General features: G+C 38.0%; 1 protein-coding gene across 1 annotated transcript in view; it reads left to right on the top strand.

The window, feature by feature from the left end:
- Nucleotides 1-18374, top strand: part of LRGUK (leucine rich repeats and guanylate kinase domain containing) — a 129785-nt gene that overhangs the window by 97635 nt on the left and 13776 nt on the right. The window contains exon 17 of the mRNA XM_010357735.2: nucleotides 17519-17607. Coding sequence (XP_010356037.2) covers nucleotides 17519-17607 — 89 coding nt within the window. The remainder of the gene's footprint in view (nucleotides 1-17518; nucleotides 17608-18374) is intronic.

Below are 18374 nucleotides of genomic sequence, written 5' to 3'. Positions count from 1 at the left end.
AAATCCTGTCCACCTATTTATTCCTTAGTGTTAAGCCTGCGCCCTGACAATCAGAGGCAGCCCATTTCCCAGGTGGGCTGTCCTGACACACAGCTGGATTCACACTGATAGGCAGAAGCACACACCATTGACTTGCACCCCTCTTCCACTTAATGGGTATTCATGGTTTATTTAAATGTGTTCAGAGATCACGTCCTTTGCAGGAACATGGAGGCCATTATCCTTAGCAAACCAATGCGGGATCAGAAAATCAAGCACCACATGTTCTCACTGATCAATGATGAGGACACATGGACACATAGAAAGGAACACACACTGGGATCTTCAGAGGGTGGAGGGTGGGAGGAGGGAGACGATCAGCAAAAAAAAAAACTAATGGATACTAGGCTTGATAACTGGATGATGAAATAATCTGTACAACAAACCCCCATGACACAAGTTCACCTAACAAACCTGCACATATACCCCTGAACTTAAAAGCTAAAAAACAAAAAATGTCCAATCTAAATATCCCCTGTTAGAAAATGTGGGGGCCTAATTAAAGAGAGTGCTGGTTGGCTGAGAGTGGTCCTCATGCCTGTAATCCAAGTACTTTGGGAGGCTGAGGCGGGCGGATCATGAGGTCAAGAGATCGAGACCATCCTGGCCAACATGGTGAAACCCCATCTGTACTAAAAATACAAAACATTAGCCAGGTGTGGTGGCGCGTGCTTGTGGTCCCAGGTATTCAGGAAGCTGAGGCAGGAGAATTGCTTGAACCCGGGAGGCGGAGGTTGCAGTGAGTGGAGATCGCGCCACTGCACTCCAGCCTGGGCAACAAGAGCGAAACTCTGTCTCAAAAAAAAAAAAAAAAAAAAAAAAGTTCTAGTCAAGGGCGATAAGGTACTAAGGGCTGGAGACAAGGGAACAGAACTGGCAAAAAACAAAAACCAAAACCCACTCTGTGCTCTTAACTGTGATTCAGCTCTAATGTTTTAATATAAAATGAAGACAGTATGGGGAAACCGGAGAGAAGATAAAAAATCAGTGTGAGAGTAGAAGGGGCCACCCTGGTGATAATTGATGGGGGAAAGGACCCAATATCCCAGGCCACCTGTTACTGGAAAGAGTTTCATGAACTTTGACACTGGATTGCTCCTTGCCTGCAGTGTCCCTCCCTGAGAAACTGAGCAGCCCCCATAATCCATAGTATCTGGAAGCCTGTGTGGAGCCTGTGTTGTGTCCAGTGTCAGCACTGTGGCATTTACTGACCCCTGATGGTAGTAATTTGCAGAGCCCTGAGGTTCTGGTGCCTTTGCCTCTCAGTGCTAGTAGTTTAGGTGGAAATACAAATGTAACAAGGTAGTTTCATAGAAAAGCAAGTCAAACCCCCTCAGAACTAACAGATTCACTCTTAAGAAATTAGGGCAAATGTAATAACTGAATTGCTCTTGTCATATGTATGGGTGAATTCACCTAAGATTATGTTTGGTGCCTTATTTTTCTTTTAAAGATTATGGATTCAGTGATCTTGGAATTTGCAAGTATTTATCCCATTTTAGGAGATCTCACAGGTCGTTAACCTTTTGCACAGCTGGTATAATGATGCAAAAGAAGCAATATACCTTTTTAAGACCATCACAGCAGAAGTTTCAGTGAGACATTATGTGTGTTAGAGAACATACATTGCCTTTATGCAGCATTTGTAATTTAGAAAGAGCTTTTGTGTAGGATATCTCATATACCCTCACTGCAACCCTAAGGAGAAGATGTTGTTTATCTTCTCTTGCCTTCCCAAGGTAAATTTCCATGTCTTTTTGGAACTTTTTAGTGGATGGAAGAAAGTAATTGCAGCTGCCTTTGTCAAAAACCTTTATCTTAAATTATCCAAAAGAAAAAAGGCATTTTTGTGCTTTTTGGTGCCTTAAGTATACATTTAATATATTTATATTTTATTTTGCAAACTATTAAGAGGGCTTTGACAGTGATGGACAAGGTAGCAATTCCCATCTCCTGTGTGTGTGTGTGTGTGTGTGTGTCTGTGTGTGTGTGTCTGTGTGTGTGTTTCTGTTTCTGGTTCTGTTTCTCTGAAGCACCATTCTCACTTATGTCAAAGATTGCATTCTTTCTCTCCTGCTCAAATCCACCTCAAAACTCACTGTGTACATGAGGCCTTGTCCATACTGCTTCTGTAATCTAATATTCTCCTCTTCCCTTGGCCATTGCGTGCAGTGACATGTGTGTGAGCTGTGATTACAAAATAACGAGGCTGGTTTTGTGTATGTCTTAAGGAAACCAGTCTTATTTCTTGGTAGTTACATATGGCATATGTCCTAACTAGCTAGGTAAGTACATGTTTATGTGTGTATTTGGTCTATGTTCATGTCTATTTCCATTTAACTACTGGCTTCTTGACCCAAGAGGGAAAATGCACTACTTTTGAATCATGTGACAGCCTTGCCATCTACTGGGTGATCTTACAAAAGCCACTCATCTGCTATGAGATGCCACTTCCTCTTCTGTAAAGTACATACAGAGAAATAATAATACCTATCTTACAATGTCATGGTGTCAAATGCATATGAAACTTCTTTGTAAATGATTGACTACAGAACAAATGTTGTCGCTATGGCAGTGATGGTAGGCAGGGAGTGAGGAAGGGCTCAGGCCCTCAGCTGTACTTCTTTATATTCAAGAACAGCAGCTCTCCTTTGGGGGATCATTGGCATCTCCGTATCACCAAGAACCTTCAGATACCTGAAAAGTGGTTAATTGAACTTCTGCTTCCAATAAAGGCAGACCTGGTAATTTGGAGTAACCTTCTTGCTGAGAACAGCTAGCAAATCTGGATTAAAAAAATATCTACTTGAAGGGATTAGAGAATAAACAGAAGAGAAAGTTTATCTGGCCAGGAATTAGGGGAGGATGATCCTGAGAGGTGAACCTGGTACCAGAGGGCACTTACTCCTGTGGACCTTTGCTAATTGAGGTAGACATGGCTGAAGGCTGACTTGACACTTTGAGAGTCTTGTGGAACTAGGACAATAACATCAAATATGAGGTCCATCAAGGAGGTAAACTTAGTGAACGATGCTTTCTTTAGGTTGGTAACCAAAGGGCTGCAACCTTGGAGTAAAGGTGAACAAAAAGTAGTCAGGACTTCATAGGAGCCACAGTTAAAGTACTCTTATTCTTGAAATTATATTCAAAAGATCCCAGATGTCCCTAGGTCTGTGGCAGAAAAAATATATATAAATAATGTTGTAAATACACTGTCTAATGCATAATGAAAAATAACTAGGCACATAAGGACATGGGAAAACTTGAACTAAAAATAACAGAATCCCCAGATGATAGAAACAGGCCTACAAGAGCCTCCAGATTTTAAATACATATTTTGAAGCCTTCAAGCATCAATGTTATCAAAGCAAGACTTTAATGTGACTGTATTTATAATGTCCAAGATATAAGGCAAAAATATAAATTTCAGCAAAAGTGGAGACAATAAAAACTAACTAAATGGAAATGGTGAAAACCTGGGGGAAAATAGTAACTGAAATTGATACCCCATTAGACACAGCTAAAGAGAGAATTAATAGACTGAAAAGTTGATAAGAAAAATAAATCTTAGAAACATAACAAGATGGGAAATACAGTGGAAGAGTGAGTAAGAGACATAAAGCAAATGTGAGAAGTTCTAACATGTGTTATTGAATCCTAAAAGGAGAGAAGAAATGGAACAGAAACAAGATTTGAAGAGATAATGGTTGAAACTTTATGGTCCTGATAAAAGTCATCAAGCCATAGATTAAATAAATCTTAAAAACCCAACTTAGACACATATTTGTTTTGAAATCATATTGTACTAAAATTAAAAACAAAGGAAAACATCTAAAAGCAGTCATAGGGGATAAAATTACTTTCAAAAAAGTAATATTAGGTTAACAGCTGACTTTTCAAAAGAAATCATGAAAGCAAGAAGACAGAGAATATCTTTAAAGTGATAAATTATTGCCAACCTAGCATTTTGTACCCAGTGAATGTATCATTCAAAAATGAAGGTGAATTAAAGGTATTTCCAGACAAAGAAACAGGATTTGTCACAGGAAGCCTACATGAAAGGAAACACTAGAGAATTTTCTTTTGGCAGAATGAAAATGATTTCAGATAGACAGCGTCATAGATAGAGAAAAAAATGAAGAACAAGACAAAGGGTAATACAGGAGTAAATCTGAATACATGAGTAAATCTAAAGGGTTGTTGACTATATAAAACAGCAATGGCTTTAACAGTACATAGAATTAAAATGTATAAATTAAAATATGTGGAATGAAGGGAAAAATGTAAATATATTTAATACCACTGAACTATACACCTACAAATGGTAAAGACAATAAATTATATGTGTATATTTTACCACAATAAAAAAGTTTAATTAAGATATAAAAATTAAAAATAAAACTAAATTTATGACAACAATTATAGTAAGTCAAGAAGGATATAAATGGAGATGAAATGTTTTAGAATCCTTGCATTTGAAGTCTAAGAAGAGGGTAAATGTAATAATATCAGATTATCAGATTTTTATGAGTCAAGAAAACATTTTAATCTCTAGGATGATACTAAAAGAAGATGGGGAAATGTATTTTTTTAGTCTAATTGGGGGAAGGAGTAGAATAATAAATAAATAATTCAACATGGTATCAGAGGTCATAGCCAGTGCAATAAAGCATAAACAAGAAATAAATGGTGTAAAGCTTGAAAATAGTTAATAAATGCATTTGACAAGATTATTAGAAGCATAAAACATATAAAAATAAATTTCTACCTAATAGCAACAATTTTAAATATATTTAATTTTTAAAAATATATATTCAGGCTGAGTGCAGTGACCTACGTCTGTAATCCCAGCACTTTGGGAGGCTGAGATGAGAGGATCACTTGATGTCAGGAGTCTGAAACCAGCCTGGCTAACATGGTGAAACCCCATCTCTACTAAAAATACAAAAATTAGCTAGGCGTAGTGGCACACGTCTGTAGTCCCAGCTACATGGGAGGCTGGGGCATGAGAATCGCTTGAACCTGGGAGACTGGAGGTTGCAGTGAGCTGAGATCACACCACTGCACTCCAGTCTGGGTGACAGAGGGAGACTCTGTCTCAAAAAAAACAAACAAACACACACACACACACATATATATATTCAGTAACATCCAGAGTGTCAAATATTTAAAAACAAATTAATAAAAGGTGTGCAATGCTTCTCAGAAAAATGTAAAACACATTTTCTAGAAAAATTAAAGACCTAAAATGTGGAGAGATAGACCATGTTTATGGATTGCATGCCTCCATATTATACAAATGTCTGCTTTCTTCAAATAGGTCTATACATTCAAAGCAATACAGTCAAAAAAATTCTCACATTTTTGTGGAAATTAATAATCTGATTTTAATATGTATCTGAAAATGCTGGTATCACCACTAATAGACAAGTAAAATAAATAACAGCCCAGAAATAGATCCATGCACACATGGAAAGTTGATTTATGAAAAAAGTGACACTGCTGAGCAGTAGGAAAATGATGCCTTTTGTATAGCATTAATTAGATATAAATAGGAACAAAATTAGATTTAACCCTGATCTCACACCATATATAACAGTTAAGGTAGATTGTCTATAAAATGTGTAAAGCAAAATAATAATCAAAAAATAATGTAAGATAATATTTTTATGATCTTGAGGTCAAGATTTCTTAAATGTAACACAAAAATAATTCATTACGAAGGAAAAATCTGAAATATTGCAGTACATAAAACTAAGATCTCCTGTTAATTGAAAACACAGCATTAAGGAGGAAAAAAAAAAAGACTACAGAGAGTGAGGAGACATTTGCCATAACTTAACCAACAAAGTGTATCCAAAATATATAAAGAACTCCTACAAATTATTAAGAAAAAAACATAGGTAACCTATGGGAAAATCCCTTCACAAAGTAATATCCAATAGCCCATATTCTTATGAAGAGATACCTGGCCTTATTACTAATCAGGGAAATGCAAAATATAATCGCAATGAGATACTACTATGCATAAACTAAAAGTACTAAAATTACAAAGACTATCAATATGTGGGGCAATGGAAATTCTTATAAGACAACCGATGGGAAATTAAATTGGTATACCTTGGAAAATAGTTGAGCACTACTTACTAAAGTTGAACATGCATATACCCTATACCTCAACTGTGGTATTCTTGTGTATATACTCAATAGAAATGAGTGGTTATGTGCACCAAAAGATACGTGCAAAAATGTTTATAGTAGCATTGTTCATAAGAGCCCTAAACTAGAAATTCACATGTCCATCAGCAGAAGAATGGCTATGTAAATTTTTGAATCGTCATATAATAAAATATGTACAGTAATGTAAACCAACACACTTAACTTCTTGGTTGTATTTCACAAACATACTGTTGAACTAAAGAATTCTAATGCAAAAGAATACATGCTATACATGCCATCTGATTCCATTAATATACAATTTAAAACAGGCAGTATTAAACCATGGTATTTAGGGATGCACATTTAGGTGATAAAACTATAAAGAAGAAGTAGTTACTGTAAAAGTCAGGAGAGTGCTTATCTCCAGTGGGGGAAGATGTGGTAATAGTTGAAAAGGGTCTTGAGGGACCTGGAGACGCTGGCAATTGTTTGTGAGGTTTAGGAGACCACCTGGTGAACTGGAATGCTATTTGTTCTGTTCATTAGCTGGACAAGCCACAGTGAGTTAACATAACCCACTCTGGGATTGGGTAGGATTTTCTGAGGGCTGTAGTTTGAAAAATTAAGAGTAATCTATAAGGCAAGGATCCAAGGGTGATGCTGAAGCCCAAACCAGCCAGAGTCCAACTTGATGATCCATCTGAAGGATTTGAAGTGAGTGAGGATCCATGGCAGTAGCCCAGATTAGGGGGAGACCCAGCTTACCACCCCACTGGACATAAATCTGAGAAAAGTGAAATAATGAGTCAAGGGAGGTGTGGCCACATAAGATAGTATCTGTGGTCTGTGATAGTTTGTTGGCAGATGAGTTCATTATGTCATTGCTAGTTGATCAAGCTTAGAAAGAGCCTTTGCTCTCATAGCCATCGTCTCCATTCCCATATTCAAAAGGACCTTCCTTCCTTCTTTTTTTCCCTCCTCTCTTCCTTTCTTCTTTCCTTTCTTCCTTCCTTCCTTGTTTCCTCCCTCCCTCCTCTCTTCTTCCTTCCTTCCTCCCTCTCTCTCTCCCTTCTTCCCTTCCTTCCTCCCTTTCTCCCTCTCTTCCTCCCTTCTTTCCTCCCTTTCTCTCTCTCCTCCTCCCTTCTTCCCGTCTTATCTTCCTTTTCCTTTCCTTCTTTACTTTCACTCTCCCTTCCTTCCTTTCATTTTTCTCTTCCTTCCTTCCTCTCTTCCTCCCCGCTTACTTCCTTTCCCTCCCTTCCCATCCCTTCTTCCCTTCTTTTGCCTTCTTCCCATTTCCTCATTTATTTATCTACCCATCTTATATTTGTTGAATTCCTATCATGTATGTAGGATATTGATTTGCTTTTTCAATATGAGCAGACATTTGCTGATCAGACCCTGCTGTAGACACTAGAACAATATGGGTCTGGTCCCTGTCCTGATAGAATTAATATTCTAGTAGTGACATCCTCTGGTCTACTTGTACTGATGGGATAAGGTCAGTGTATCCCTAGTCCTCTTACTACTACCTTCTTTCTTTGAGTAGAAAATCCTCAGTATTACTGACTTCCAATATACTGACAGTTATTTTTATTTTTTTATTTATTTATTTTTTTTTCTGAGACAGAGTCTCACCCTGTCACCCAGGCTGGAGTACAATGGCACGATCTCGATTCACTGCAACCTCTGCCTCCTGGGTTCAAGCAATTCTCCTGTCTCAGCCTCCTGAGTAGCTGGGATTACAGGCACGCACCACCACACCTGGCTAATTTTTTGTGTCTTTAGTAGAGATTGGGTTTCACCATGTTGGTCAGGCTGGCCTCGAACTCCTGACCTCCTCCTGATCTACCCACCTCAGCCTCCCAAAGTGCTAGGATTACAGGCATGAGCCACCGCACCAGGCTCTTTATTTCCTATTCCTAAGGTCACTGGAGGTTTCCTCTAGAACCTGAATGACTTGTTTTTGTTAGGAAGAAATGCCCACAAATATTATTTTTTACTCTTCAATCTGAACAAAATCTGCTAAAATCACATGTCTTGATTGCTACTCCAATCATTTATAAATATAAAATTCTTTCTATAAATATGATCATAATTTAATATGAATTTAGATAATAAAATATCCAGTTTACTCATTTTCTCATTCCTTGCTTATACAATTCTTTGTTACTTTATTTCTTCTCTCTTCCTATCTTAAATGGTACTTACTTTTCTGAATGACTCCCAAAGCACATTAATTTGAATATCTCTAAGAGAATCTTAGAGAACTGTAAATGTAATTTTAATCAGCCTTACTTCTTAAACACTTAAACATTTTTCTTTGTAGGTTTGAGTATAAAAAAGTGCACAGCTCTTTTCTTACTGTTGCAAAAAATATATGACCAACTCTATCAGTGAGAGGTTTTTATTTTTGCAACACTCATGTGTAGGTTACAGATGTCTAAGTTCTTGTGTGTTACTTGTCAGATATCGTTATACTTCAGTCTCCCTCCCTGATGGTAACCCAATGCTCTTTGCATGGTTGGCTCCCTGGAAAGCATACATGAAGGCTGTGCTCACTTAGTTAAGGTTTCTTGCTCTGGATTTGCTATTGTGACTAGGTTTTGCCTTCTAGAAGAAGCTTGACTTTCTTTACCTCCATCATATCTGTTTCTTCAACCAGCTCCTTCAACACCTTTATCCCTGACACAGGCCAAGTCACTGAGAGCCAATTCTCCAGAAAGAAAAATTGCTGAATGACCAATTAATTGAGAGACAATTTAGCAAATATATGTGTATAGCAGACAAGGCCAGTACAATCCTGTAAGTACAAACTGTACGAAGGGGAAATGACAAAGTGGACCTGTGGTGACAAAGTATTAAGCACCATTTCCTTTCAATACTCTCAGGACCCAGGTCAGCTCAGGGAAGAGAGGCTGCTTGTCCAAGGATCATACAGCTTAGGAATGTCTATTTTGATTTCAGAAGAAAAATGCCTTCTTCTACTCAGGAGCATTTTTCAGTATTGATACATCAATGTGAATCTTTTTTTTTTTTTTTTTTTTTTTTTTGTGAGATGGAGTCTTGCTCTGTCACCCAGGCATCAATGTGAATCTCGAGAGAATACATTTGATATCCAGTATCTTTGGCCTCTGCTCTTTGTGTCTAATTTGAACTCAGGATCCTCATGGCTCTAAACAAAGCTTGTCCAATCCACAGCCTGCCGGCCACATGTGGTCGAGGACAGCTATGAATGCAGCCCAACACAAATTCATAAACTTTCTTAAAACATTATGAGATTTCTTTTGCAATGTATTTTTTTTTACTCTCTTTAGTTATTGTTAATGTTCGTGCATTTTATGTGTGGCCCAAGACAATTGTTCTTCTTTCAGTGTGGCCCAGGGAAGCCAAAAGATTGGACACCCCTGCTCGAAACTGTTCCATTTTCAATATGTCTTTTGTCATAAAAAAAGCTTCGGTTAGGTTCATAGGGGCACAGATCAGCATCTCAAACCTGTTCTCCTGCTCTTCATGAGGCCAATTCCCAATATCCCTTTTTCTAAGCATTATATGACCCTCAGATACCACAATCTACTGCAGTCTCTTAGCGATCTCACACACTGGTCTTCCTGAGATGAGATACTCTGCTTTGTTCAATGATGGTTTCCCAACATCTAGTGTGGTTGTCTGACCCCCTGCATGGTTTCAATAAATTTTGCTGAACCTATGAATGAGTAAAAGTGAATGGACAAAGGAATGATTTGTGATATACTAGAACCCTTCCTCCAAAGTTTTCCTTTGATTCCTTTCTTCATTGTTGTTTTCAACTGGTAGGTGGGCAGGGAATTGATTATAGAATGACTATCTTATTGTAACTCTAGTCCTCCTAAAATTAGCACCATGTTCCTTCTCATGATAAATTTGTTCTTCTAAGAATAGATTTATTGTCTGAGTCATTTAATTAAATTTTTGTTTCTCCCTCTGCTTCTCTTGTTCCTTTTCGGGCTCCTTTCTCTTTTTCTTTCCAATTTCTTGATATTGGAGTATCTCAGGGCTCAGTTCTTTGTCCTTCCCTTTCTTTCTTTTCCCTTCCCTTCTCTCCTTTTTCCTTTTCTTCCTTTCCCTTCCACTATTTCCCTATCTACACTCACTTCTTCCAAACCCGAAATACTGATTGTTGCCCTAAATCTTCATCTTATTTGATGCAAACTCTATATTTGCAGTTATCAGGCCAAAAACGTTGTACTCCTTTCTCTCCCAACCCAATATCCAATCTGTTAAAAACTTCCACTGGCCCTACCTTCAAATTATTCTGGAATCCAGAATCTGCCCACTGTCCTGGTCTATTCTTCCATTATTTGTCACCTAGATCACAGCAGCCACCTCTTAAGTGGTCTCTTTGGTTCTACCCCTGCCCGTATAGGCTATTTGCAAACACAGAAGACAGAATGATCAATTGCAAACCTAAGTCAGATCATGAGACCCTCTGCTCAAATACCTGCAATTGCTTCCATGTTGCTCAGTGTCTTTCAGTTTCCTGCAAAGTCGTGCATGATCTTGTTCCCTTGGTGTCTCTGATCTCATTCCTACTACTCCTCTTCCTACCTCAGCTCCACTGACACTGGCAAGTGATTGTACCTCTAACCCACCACCACGCCTGCCTTAGAGCCATTGCACTAACTGTTTCTTCTTTCCGGAACACTCTTTCCCCAGATAGCCACATGGCTGACTCCCTTTCCTCCTTCAACTATTAACTCACATTTTACCACCTCTGTGCTGTCTGCCCTGAAACCCTAATTTATACTGCAGCCTGTATCCCCTACTCTGTGTCCTTCCTTGGCCGTCCCTAGCCCCTTTTCTCTGCTCTACTTTTTTTTTTTTTGGAAAAGTCATATCACCCTCTAATGTATTAGGCTATTTGATTATCTATTATGCTTGTCATTGGTCTCCCCCTGTTAGACTATAAATCCTACAAAGGCAGAAATCATTGTTACTCCCTGATGTATTCATTATTTTGTACAATGGTAGGCACACAGTAGTGCTCAGGTAATACTTGTTGAATGAATGAAGGAATAGGGGGAAGTATAGTTTAGAGCACTGTCACTTGGGCAAGTCACATGTCTTCTCTGAGTCTTAGTTTTCTTATCTGTAGAGATAATAGTAATCAAGTTCTAGGTTAGTTGATATTAATTTCCTGGAATATATTAAGTGCTCAGTAAGTGTCAATATTATATTTTTATTTGCTAAATCAAGGCAATGCTAGAACAAATGTTATCTGCATAAAAAGATGTAACATTTTTAGTAAGATATTAATAGGTAAGAAGCACAGTGATATTTTAATTCTTCCTCAAGTCCCAAACTTCTACCTCATATTTTAAGTTCCATGTTATCATAATACAATATATTTTCTTACCCTTTTTAAAATTATAAAATTAAAAAACAAGTAAAATAAATATATAGATTATTATAAGGCAAATCTCCTTGTCACCACTCCCCAAGTTGGGACATGGAACTTTTCCAGTCACTCTAGAAGCCCTCCCATGAGCCCCATCCTACACGCCCTCCCTTCAAAGGAAACCATCATTCTGACTCTATAGTAACCAATTCCTTATATTCCTTTTGGTTTTATTGCACAAGTGTGCATCCTTAGGTTCTAGTTTAGTCTTGTCTACTTTAAAATAAATAATATATATTTACAGTATCTTTTAATCTACAGGTTCTCCACCCAGCCTTTTCTTTTCTTTACAAGTTCCTGTTAAAGGACTCTGTTTAGACTGTAGCATCTCCCACACTTTGGGTTTTGCCAGTTGCATGCTTATGGTGCCATTCATCATGTTCTTCTGCCCCTGAATTTCCTGCAATTGGCAGCTGGATCCAGAAGTTTGTTCAAACTCAGAATCTGTTCCTTTAGCAAGGCGGTAAATAGTGGTATTTATTTTTCATTAAAGGGCATATAACATCTGTTTTTCTCTTTTTGTGATGTTCTTCTAACAGAATTTTCTTACACCCGTATGTGCCTATAGGGCCATACAGATATCTAGCTCTGAAAAGTAAAAACAAGCTTCTTTTCTGAACAGTTTATCAGGTACTGTTTTCTTTCAGTGACAGGAAGATTTTAACACTAAGAGGATTTGAAGGCAGAAATTCAAAAGAAGCTAGCAGAAGAAATTTCTTACACTTATTGTTATTATATTAGCTGTTGTTCAATACCTAGTTCAATTAATATGTTGAAGATTGAAAACTGATGATTTTGTAATTCTATCACTTCATTTTCTTTTATTAGCTGGAATAATACTATGAAGAGATGCTTCTTTCATCTCTCATCAGTTCTTATAGGATCAGCAGGCTAAATGCTTTTTTCTTTCTTTTTTTTTTTTTTTTGAGACAGTCTCTCACTCTGTTGCCCAGGCTGGAGTGCAGTGGCACAATCTGGGCTCACTGCAACCTCCACCTCCCAGGTTCAAGTGATTTTCCTGCCTCAGCCTCCTGAGTAGCTGGGACTACAGGTGCCTGCCACCATGTCCGGCTAATTTTTGTATTTTTAGTAAAGATGGGGTTTTACCATATTGGCCAGGCTGGGCTCAAACTCCTGACCTTGTGTTTGCCCACCTCGGCCTCCCAAAGTGCTGGGATTACAGGTGTGAGCCACTATGCCCAGCTAATGCTTTTTTCAAGATAATGAATTGGCTCCCATTTATTCTCTGAAGGTGACCAATTAATTTTAAATTATCATTTATGGTCATTATGATCTTCATTTAAGCATATTTGAAGGATACCACCCACCATATTTTTTATCCTTATTGAAATTCATATTATCTTACCTTTGGCTAATGGAAGCCTGTTCAAGTTGACATCTGTGTCCTTTAACATGCCCTGTGGAGTCTTTCATAGCTGCCTTACTGTCTGTTATGACAAGATAATCCATGCTTTCTTGTACTTTCCCTATCCCAGACCTGGAATCAGTCTTTTCTTTGAGAAATCTTGGTTTCTTTAAGTGAGAAATGGTAGTGCAAGAACACATTGTTGTTACCAGGGATGTTCATTACCATTGAGGTGGTTGTCGTTTCTAGGTCTTTTAGGTGGAGAGATAGAATATTTCATGAATTCAGTTAATATTTCCTTTTTTTTTTTTTTTGAGATGGAGTCTCACTCTGTCGCCCAGGCTGGAGTGCAGTGGCGCGATCTAGGCTCACTGCAAGCTCCGCCCCCTGGGTTTACGCCATTCTCCTGCCTCAGCCTCCCGAGTAGCTGGAACTACAGGCACCCACCACCTCGCCCGGCTAGTTTTTTGTATTTTTTTAGTAGAGACGGTTTCACCGTGTTCGCCAGGATGGTCTCGATCTCCTGACCTCATGATCCGCCCATCTCGGCCTCCCAAAGTGCTGGGATTACAGGCTTGAGCCACCGCGCCCGGCCTCAGTTAATATTTCCAATTAAAATTCAAGACTTTCAAGATTTTTACTTAAGTTTTTTTTTATTATGTATTTCTCTTTCTTCCACACTGAGAACCCTGATTCTGAAAGACACAGGAGATGATACAATCTCCCATTAAATTACTCCTTTGATTTATCCCACCTCACACACAGAACAGTCTCAGAATAACAATACTAATACCACCAGCACCCCTTACGAAAACCAAAAAATAGTTAGAACATTTTTTACAAATGTTCTTCCCCCATTGTTTATGGATTCATAGCTACACTATCAAAGCATAGTCATTGAAGACTCTCCTTGTTAACTCTCATTTTACCTTCAAATTATTTTACCTTAGTTCTCAAGTATGTACATGCTTAATACTCATCATTAGACCATAGGTCAACACTGCTCTAGTTTTTTGTTGTCTAAGCTTATTCTTTACTAGCTACAAAAAGGATTATGGAAACAATATTTCCTGAGTTCTTGTATATGGATAACAGTGTGTGATACACTTATACTTTACATTGTAATTGTAGTTTTTATCATTACCCTGTTTCCTTGTTCTGTTTATTTTGTCAAGGAAGACTGTTGTTTGTGTGTTGAGTCTTCTTTATCTTAAATATTCATCATTTTCTCTTGAGTCCTTTTTTACCTCTATTCATTTTTTTATTTAAAATGTTTTACTCTGCTCACATTCTATTTTTTTTAACCATTGTTTGTTGTGTTTATTCACTCTTCTATTTCTTCTAGTTTAGTTTTTGTTTCTGGGGTGGTTTTTTCTCTATTTCTAATTCTTTCCTGAGTTCTGCCACCTAGTTCATGAGTTTTTAAAATTGTAATTTATCTGTTCCTGACGTTTTGTGTCATTTTCTTAATGTCTTTTAGTTTATTCTGAAGTAGTAGATTGCAGATTTTTTTTTCTGGTTTTAGATGAAAGCTTTCATTGTCAGAGTGTTACTCTCCTCCTTTTTCTCTCACAGTAACTTTGTGTGGGATTCCACTTGATACTTTCTTTTGCTCATTTTTATGTGAAATTAGTTTTCTCAGACTTTTGGAAGGGAGCACAATTCCTTCAAATAGCATCAAAATACATGGCAGCTTTCTTCCTGGGATTTCCTGGCTCTGTTCTCTGTCCCCACCCCTTTGGTCTAGACCTTCTCTTTCTTTTGTTTCTGTTGACTCCATTCTAATACATTTTTATTCCACTCCCATCACCTTCTCTGAGTGCGGAGCCTGTCTTAGCAGGGAGCCCCAGGTGGTCAGTTTCAAGAATTCACAGTTGGCCCAGCTCCTTTAGAAGTCCCTATGACTGCTTACACTCAAACACTACTGGAGTGGGAACGACCCCTTTTCTGTTTCAGCTGTGGTTCCCAGATTGTCCTGCTTTGCTTTTCAGTGAATATTTTTCAGCTGTCTTGGCATTCCCCTGTTTCCAGGTCTTTCAGTCACAATGCCGCTTCCTTCAGTTTCCTCCTGCGTCGACAAGCCATGCAGGTGTTGTGGCTCTCCTCTGACTTTCTCCTGCATAGATACTGATACCATGCAGGTGTTGTGGTTATGAAAGCCCCACCTGCATTTTGGGGTTTGAGGAGATACTCTGTCACCTGGTTTTGCTGTATATTTTTTGACATGTTTTTGATTTTGCTATTTAGTTGCTATGTTTATTTTTATGTGGAATTCTAGAAGATCCAAAAAGTATGCTGCCACTACCACTGTCATCTTCTCAGTTATAATAAAATATATTACAATAAGGGAAAAAGTAAGGGTGGTATAAAATGAAATCACAGTAGTAAATGGTGTACTACTGTAAAGTGATTCCCAGCAAAATAATGACAAATTCACGGGAGAGTGACTAACAACAAACACAAAAAATAAAGTAAATTCACAGCAGACTTGGTTAATATATAGTTATTTTATAGTAATGTCAAGTTTTTTAGATGTATTCATGGAATTATTTAAACCTGTAGTTTTTAAATGGTGAAATGTAAATCAGGCCTGTTCCTTTCTTCTCTCATTACATCCTCCCCCGACTTTCCCAACACAATTTTCTCTTCATCTTGTTTACATAGAAACACAGAGCTCAGGGAAAGAGTAAAATGATTTTGGTAATCAAATATGCACCTGGGAGTGTGTTCAATGAGCCCACGTTAGCGCTTATGTGTCATGGTCTCTAAGGAACAATTTCAAAGCTTGACCTAGACTTTTTCAAGCTAGAAACAGTGGACAGCAAATTCTAATCCAGGTTATAAAAAAATGGTAAACATTATTCACTCTTTAAATTATCCCTCCCAAATGTATACTGTTGTACATTAAAGTGGTTTATTGAGGTCCTGCTTTGTGCTAAAGTGTGTGTGCTGTGTGCAGGGATACAGCAGTGACAAAAGGGATGCTGATCTCTCTGGGATGTGACTTATTTCCAGAGATGTTAGGTGTGTCAGTCTTGGCATCTCTCCAGATAAGTTATTGTGATGCAAAAATGTTTTTACAATCACATCAACTTAATTCTTAAAAATTGATTTTAAAAAACTTCCCCTAAAGACATGCAAACAAACAATTGAAACTATGCTAGCCCCCAAGGCTAAGACAGGCGATTAATCTGAGTTGTGGTTTCACCACCTTTAAGTATTGGCTATCCTTCCCTTGCATGCTTGTTTGCTGTTATTTCCTGTGAAATTTTAAGTGAATGCCAATTTGTAGGGGAGCCTAGTAATGACATAAAAATCAAAACAGCAAGGCTTATTTCAGATTAAGTTACTGGAAGCAAAGATTAATGTATTTTAAATGTACTTGCTGTTTAAATAAATACCATTATAAATCCTCTTGTAAACTTTTATGTAAAACAAATAATCACTTGTTAATATATCTTTTCTGTAAGTTAAGAACTTTATGTATTAGGTTTGCTTTAAGGGAGGAAACCCAGTACCTGAACAGTTGCTAAATAGGTCATACTCCATCAGGCGATCTTTGTATCAATATATCCTCTGTTATTTATAAAAAAAATGTGCTATCTGGGTTTTATTTCCTCCTTTTTTGTTGCCTTTTGCCACCAGACCATAAACCTTTTGAATGTAGAGACTATCTTTTAAGTATCTGTATCCCCATTAAATGCTTACTAAACAGTGATAGTGATATTTGTGAAATAATGACAGAAAGACCCCCCCCCCCGCCCCATCAATTTTTCCTATTTCAGGATCATAATTAAACTTTGGTGGCTATTTTTTTTTTTTTTTTTTTTTTGAGACGGAGTCTCGCTCTGTCGCCCAGGCCGGAGTGCAGTGGCCAGATCTCAGCTCACTGCAAGCTCCGCCTCCCGGGTTCACGCCATTCTCCTGCCTCAGCCTCCCGAGTAGCTGGGATTACAGGCGCCCGCCACCACGCCCGGCTAGTTTTTTGTATTTTTTTAGTAGAGACGGGGTTTCACTGTGTTCGCCAGGATGGTCTCGATCTCCTGACCTCGTGATCCGCCCGTCTCGGCCTCCCAAAGTGCTGGGATTACAGGCTTGAGCCACCGCGCCCGGCCTGGTGGCTATGTTCATTCACTCAGTTAGCCATTGTATGTGCTGAGATCTGAGAAGACTAAAAAGACCATAATAGTCTGTACCTTTGAGAAGTTTATAACTCATTAGAAAGATAAAAATGCACACATAAAATGTGAATAAAAATGGCCATATTATTATTTAGATGCCAAATGGAGTTTATATATTATATTACAGTCTTTATAAAAAGATTTTGGTTTTATTTATAAAGTTTGTTCTTTTATTTTTCCTGAGTGAATACCAATTGTTTTTTATGCCTGTCTTTTTCCCCCTATTTCTTTCCACATATTGGTCAATCTCTAGTACAAAAGAGAATTATTATAGATGTTTTAATCATCTGACATTCTTAACATCAATATAATTCTCTAATGATATTTCTTACCTAGGAAAGAGATTCTATACACAGACAGCATGAGGCAGCCCGGCAAGCTCTAATGGGAAGGATACGCCCTGATCACACACTCCTATTTCAAAGGTAGCAATTTATCACATGAGCAACTTCAGATTGATTTCCTAGTGTCCAAATATATCAAATGAATCCTAAATCATGAACATAAACAGAAACCTCTGTCCTAAAATGGACCCAGTGATTCAGCAGTACACCCAGTTCTAGAAGTTGTATTTCCTTTTCATTTGTATACATTATTAAAAGGCACAATATGCTCATAGCTACTAGAAACTGATGATTTTTTGAAGATTGCAAATAATATTTCTTTGCAAGAAGAAGACGGGTGATTAATCTGGAGTTGTGGCTCCACCACCTTTAACTACCATCTATCCTTTCCCTTGCATGCTTGTTTCGGTTCTTTTTATTTTTTGTAATTTTAAGTTATCTATTGAGAATCTTTAATCAATATAAATACACTTTTGTTCACTTGTTTGCTGCCATGTCAAAACAGAGTGATTAATTTTCTTGACGTTGGTAGGCTATCGTTGGATAGTCGGATTCAAAACACAGGCTGTGTGCTATATGCAAATTCGTATGGGGGGTTTGCGAGGGTGGTGGCCAGGAATGAGACACTGTCTCCCAGAGCAGCTGAAGCTGGGCCTAGGTGACCACTGCCCAGCGGAATGCCAGGCCTGTTCGAACAGCCTGGACAGAGAAACTATACAATTTTAAATATGAGTTCCAAATGGGTCGTCACAAAGGCAGATAGATGCTTTGAATTTGCCTGCATTTATATGCAACTGGGCTGCTTTTCACATAGCAACTCCAGCAAGTCTCTGAAGAACAGCAGGGTT

This window comes from Rhinopithecus roxellana, chromosome 6 (assembly GCF_007565055.1).
Source record: "Rhinopithecus roxellana isolate Shanxi Qingling chromosome 6, ASM756505v1, whole genome shotgun sequence".
Lineage (NCBI taxonomy): Eukaryota > Metazoa > Chordata > Mammalia > Primates > Cercopithecidae > Rhinopithecus > Rhinopithecus roxellana.
The sequence above is the reverse complement of the archived record's forward strand: the minus strand, read 5'-3'. Positions and strand labels throughout refer to the sequence as shown.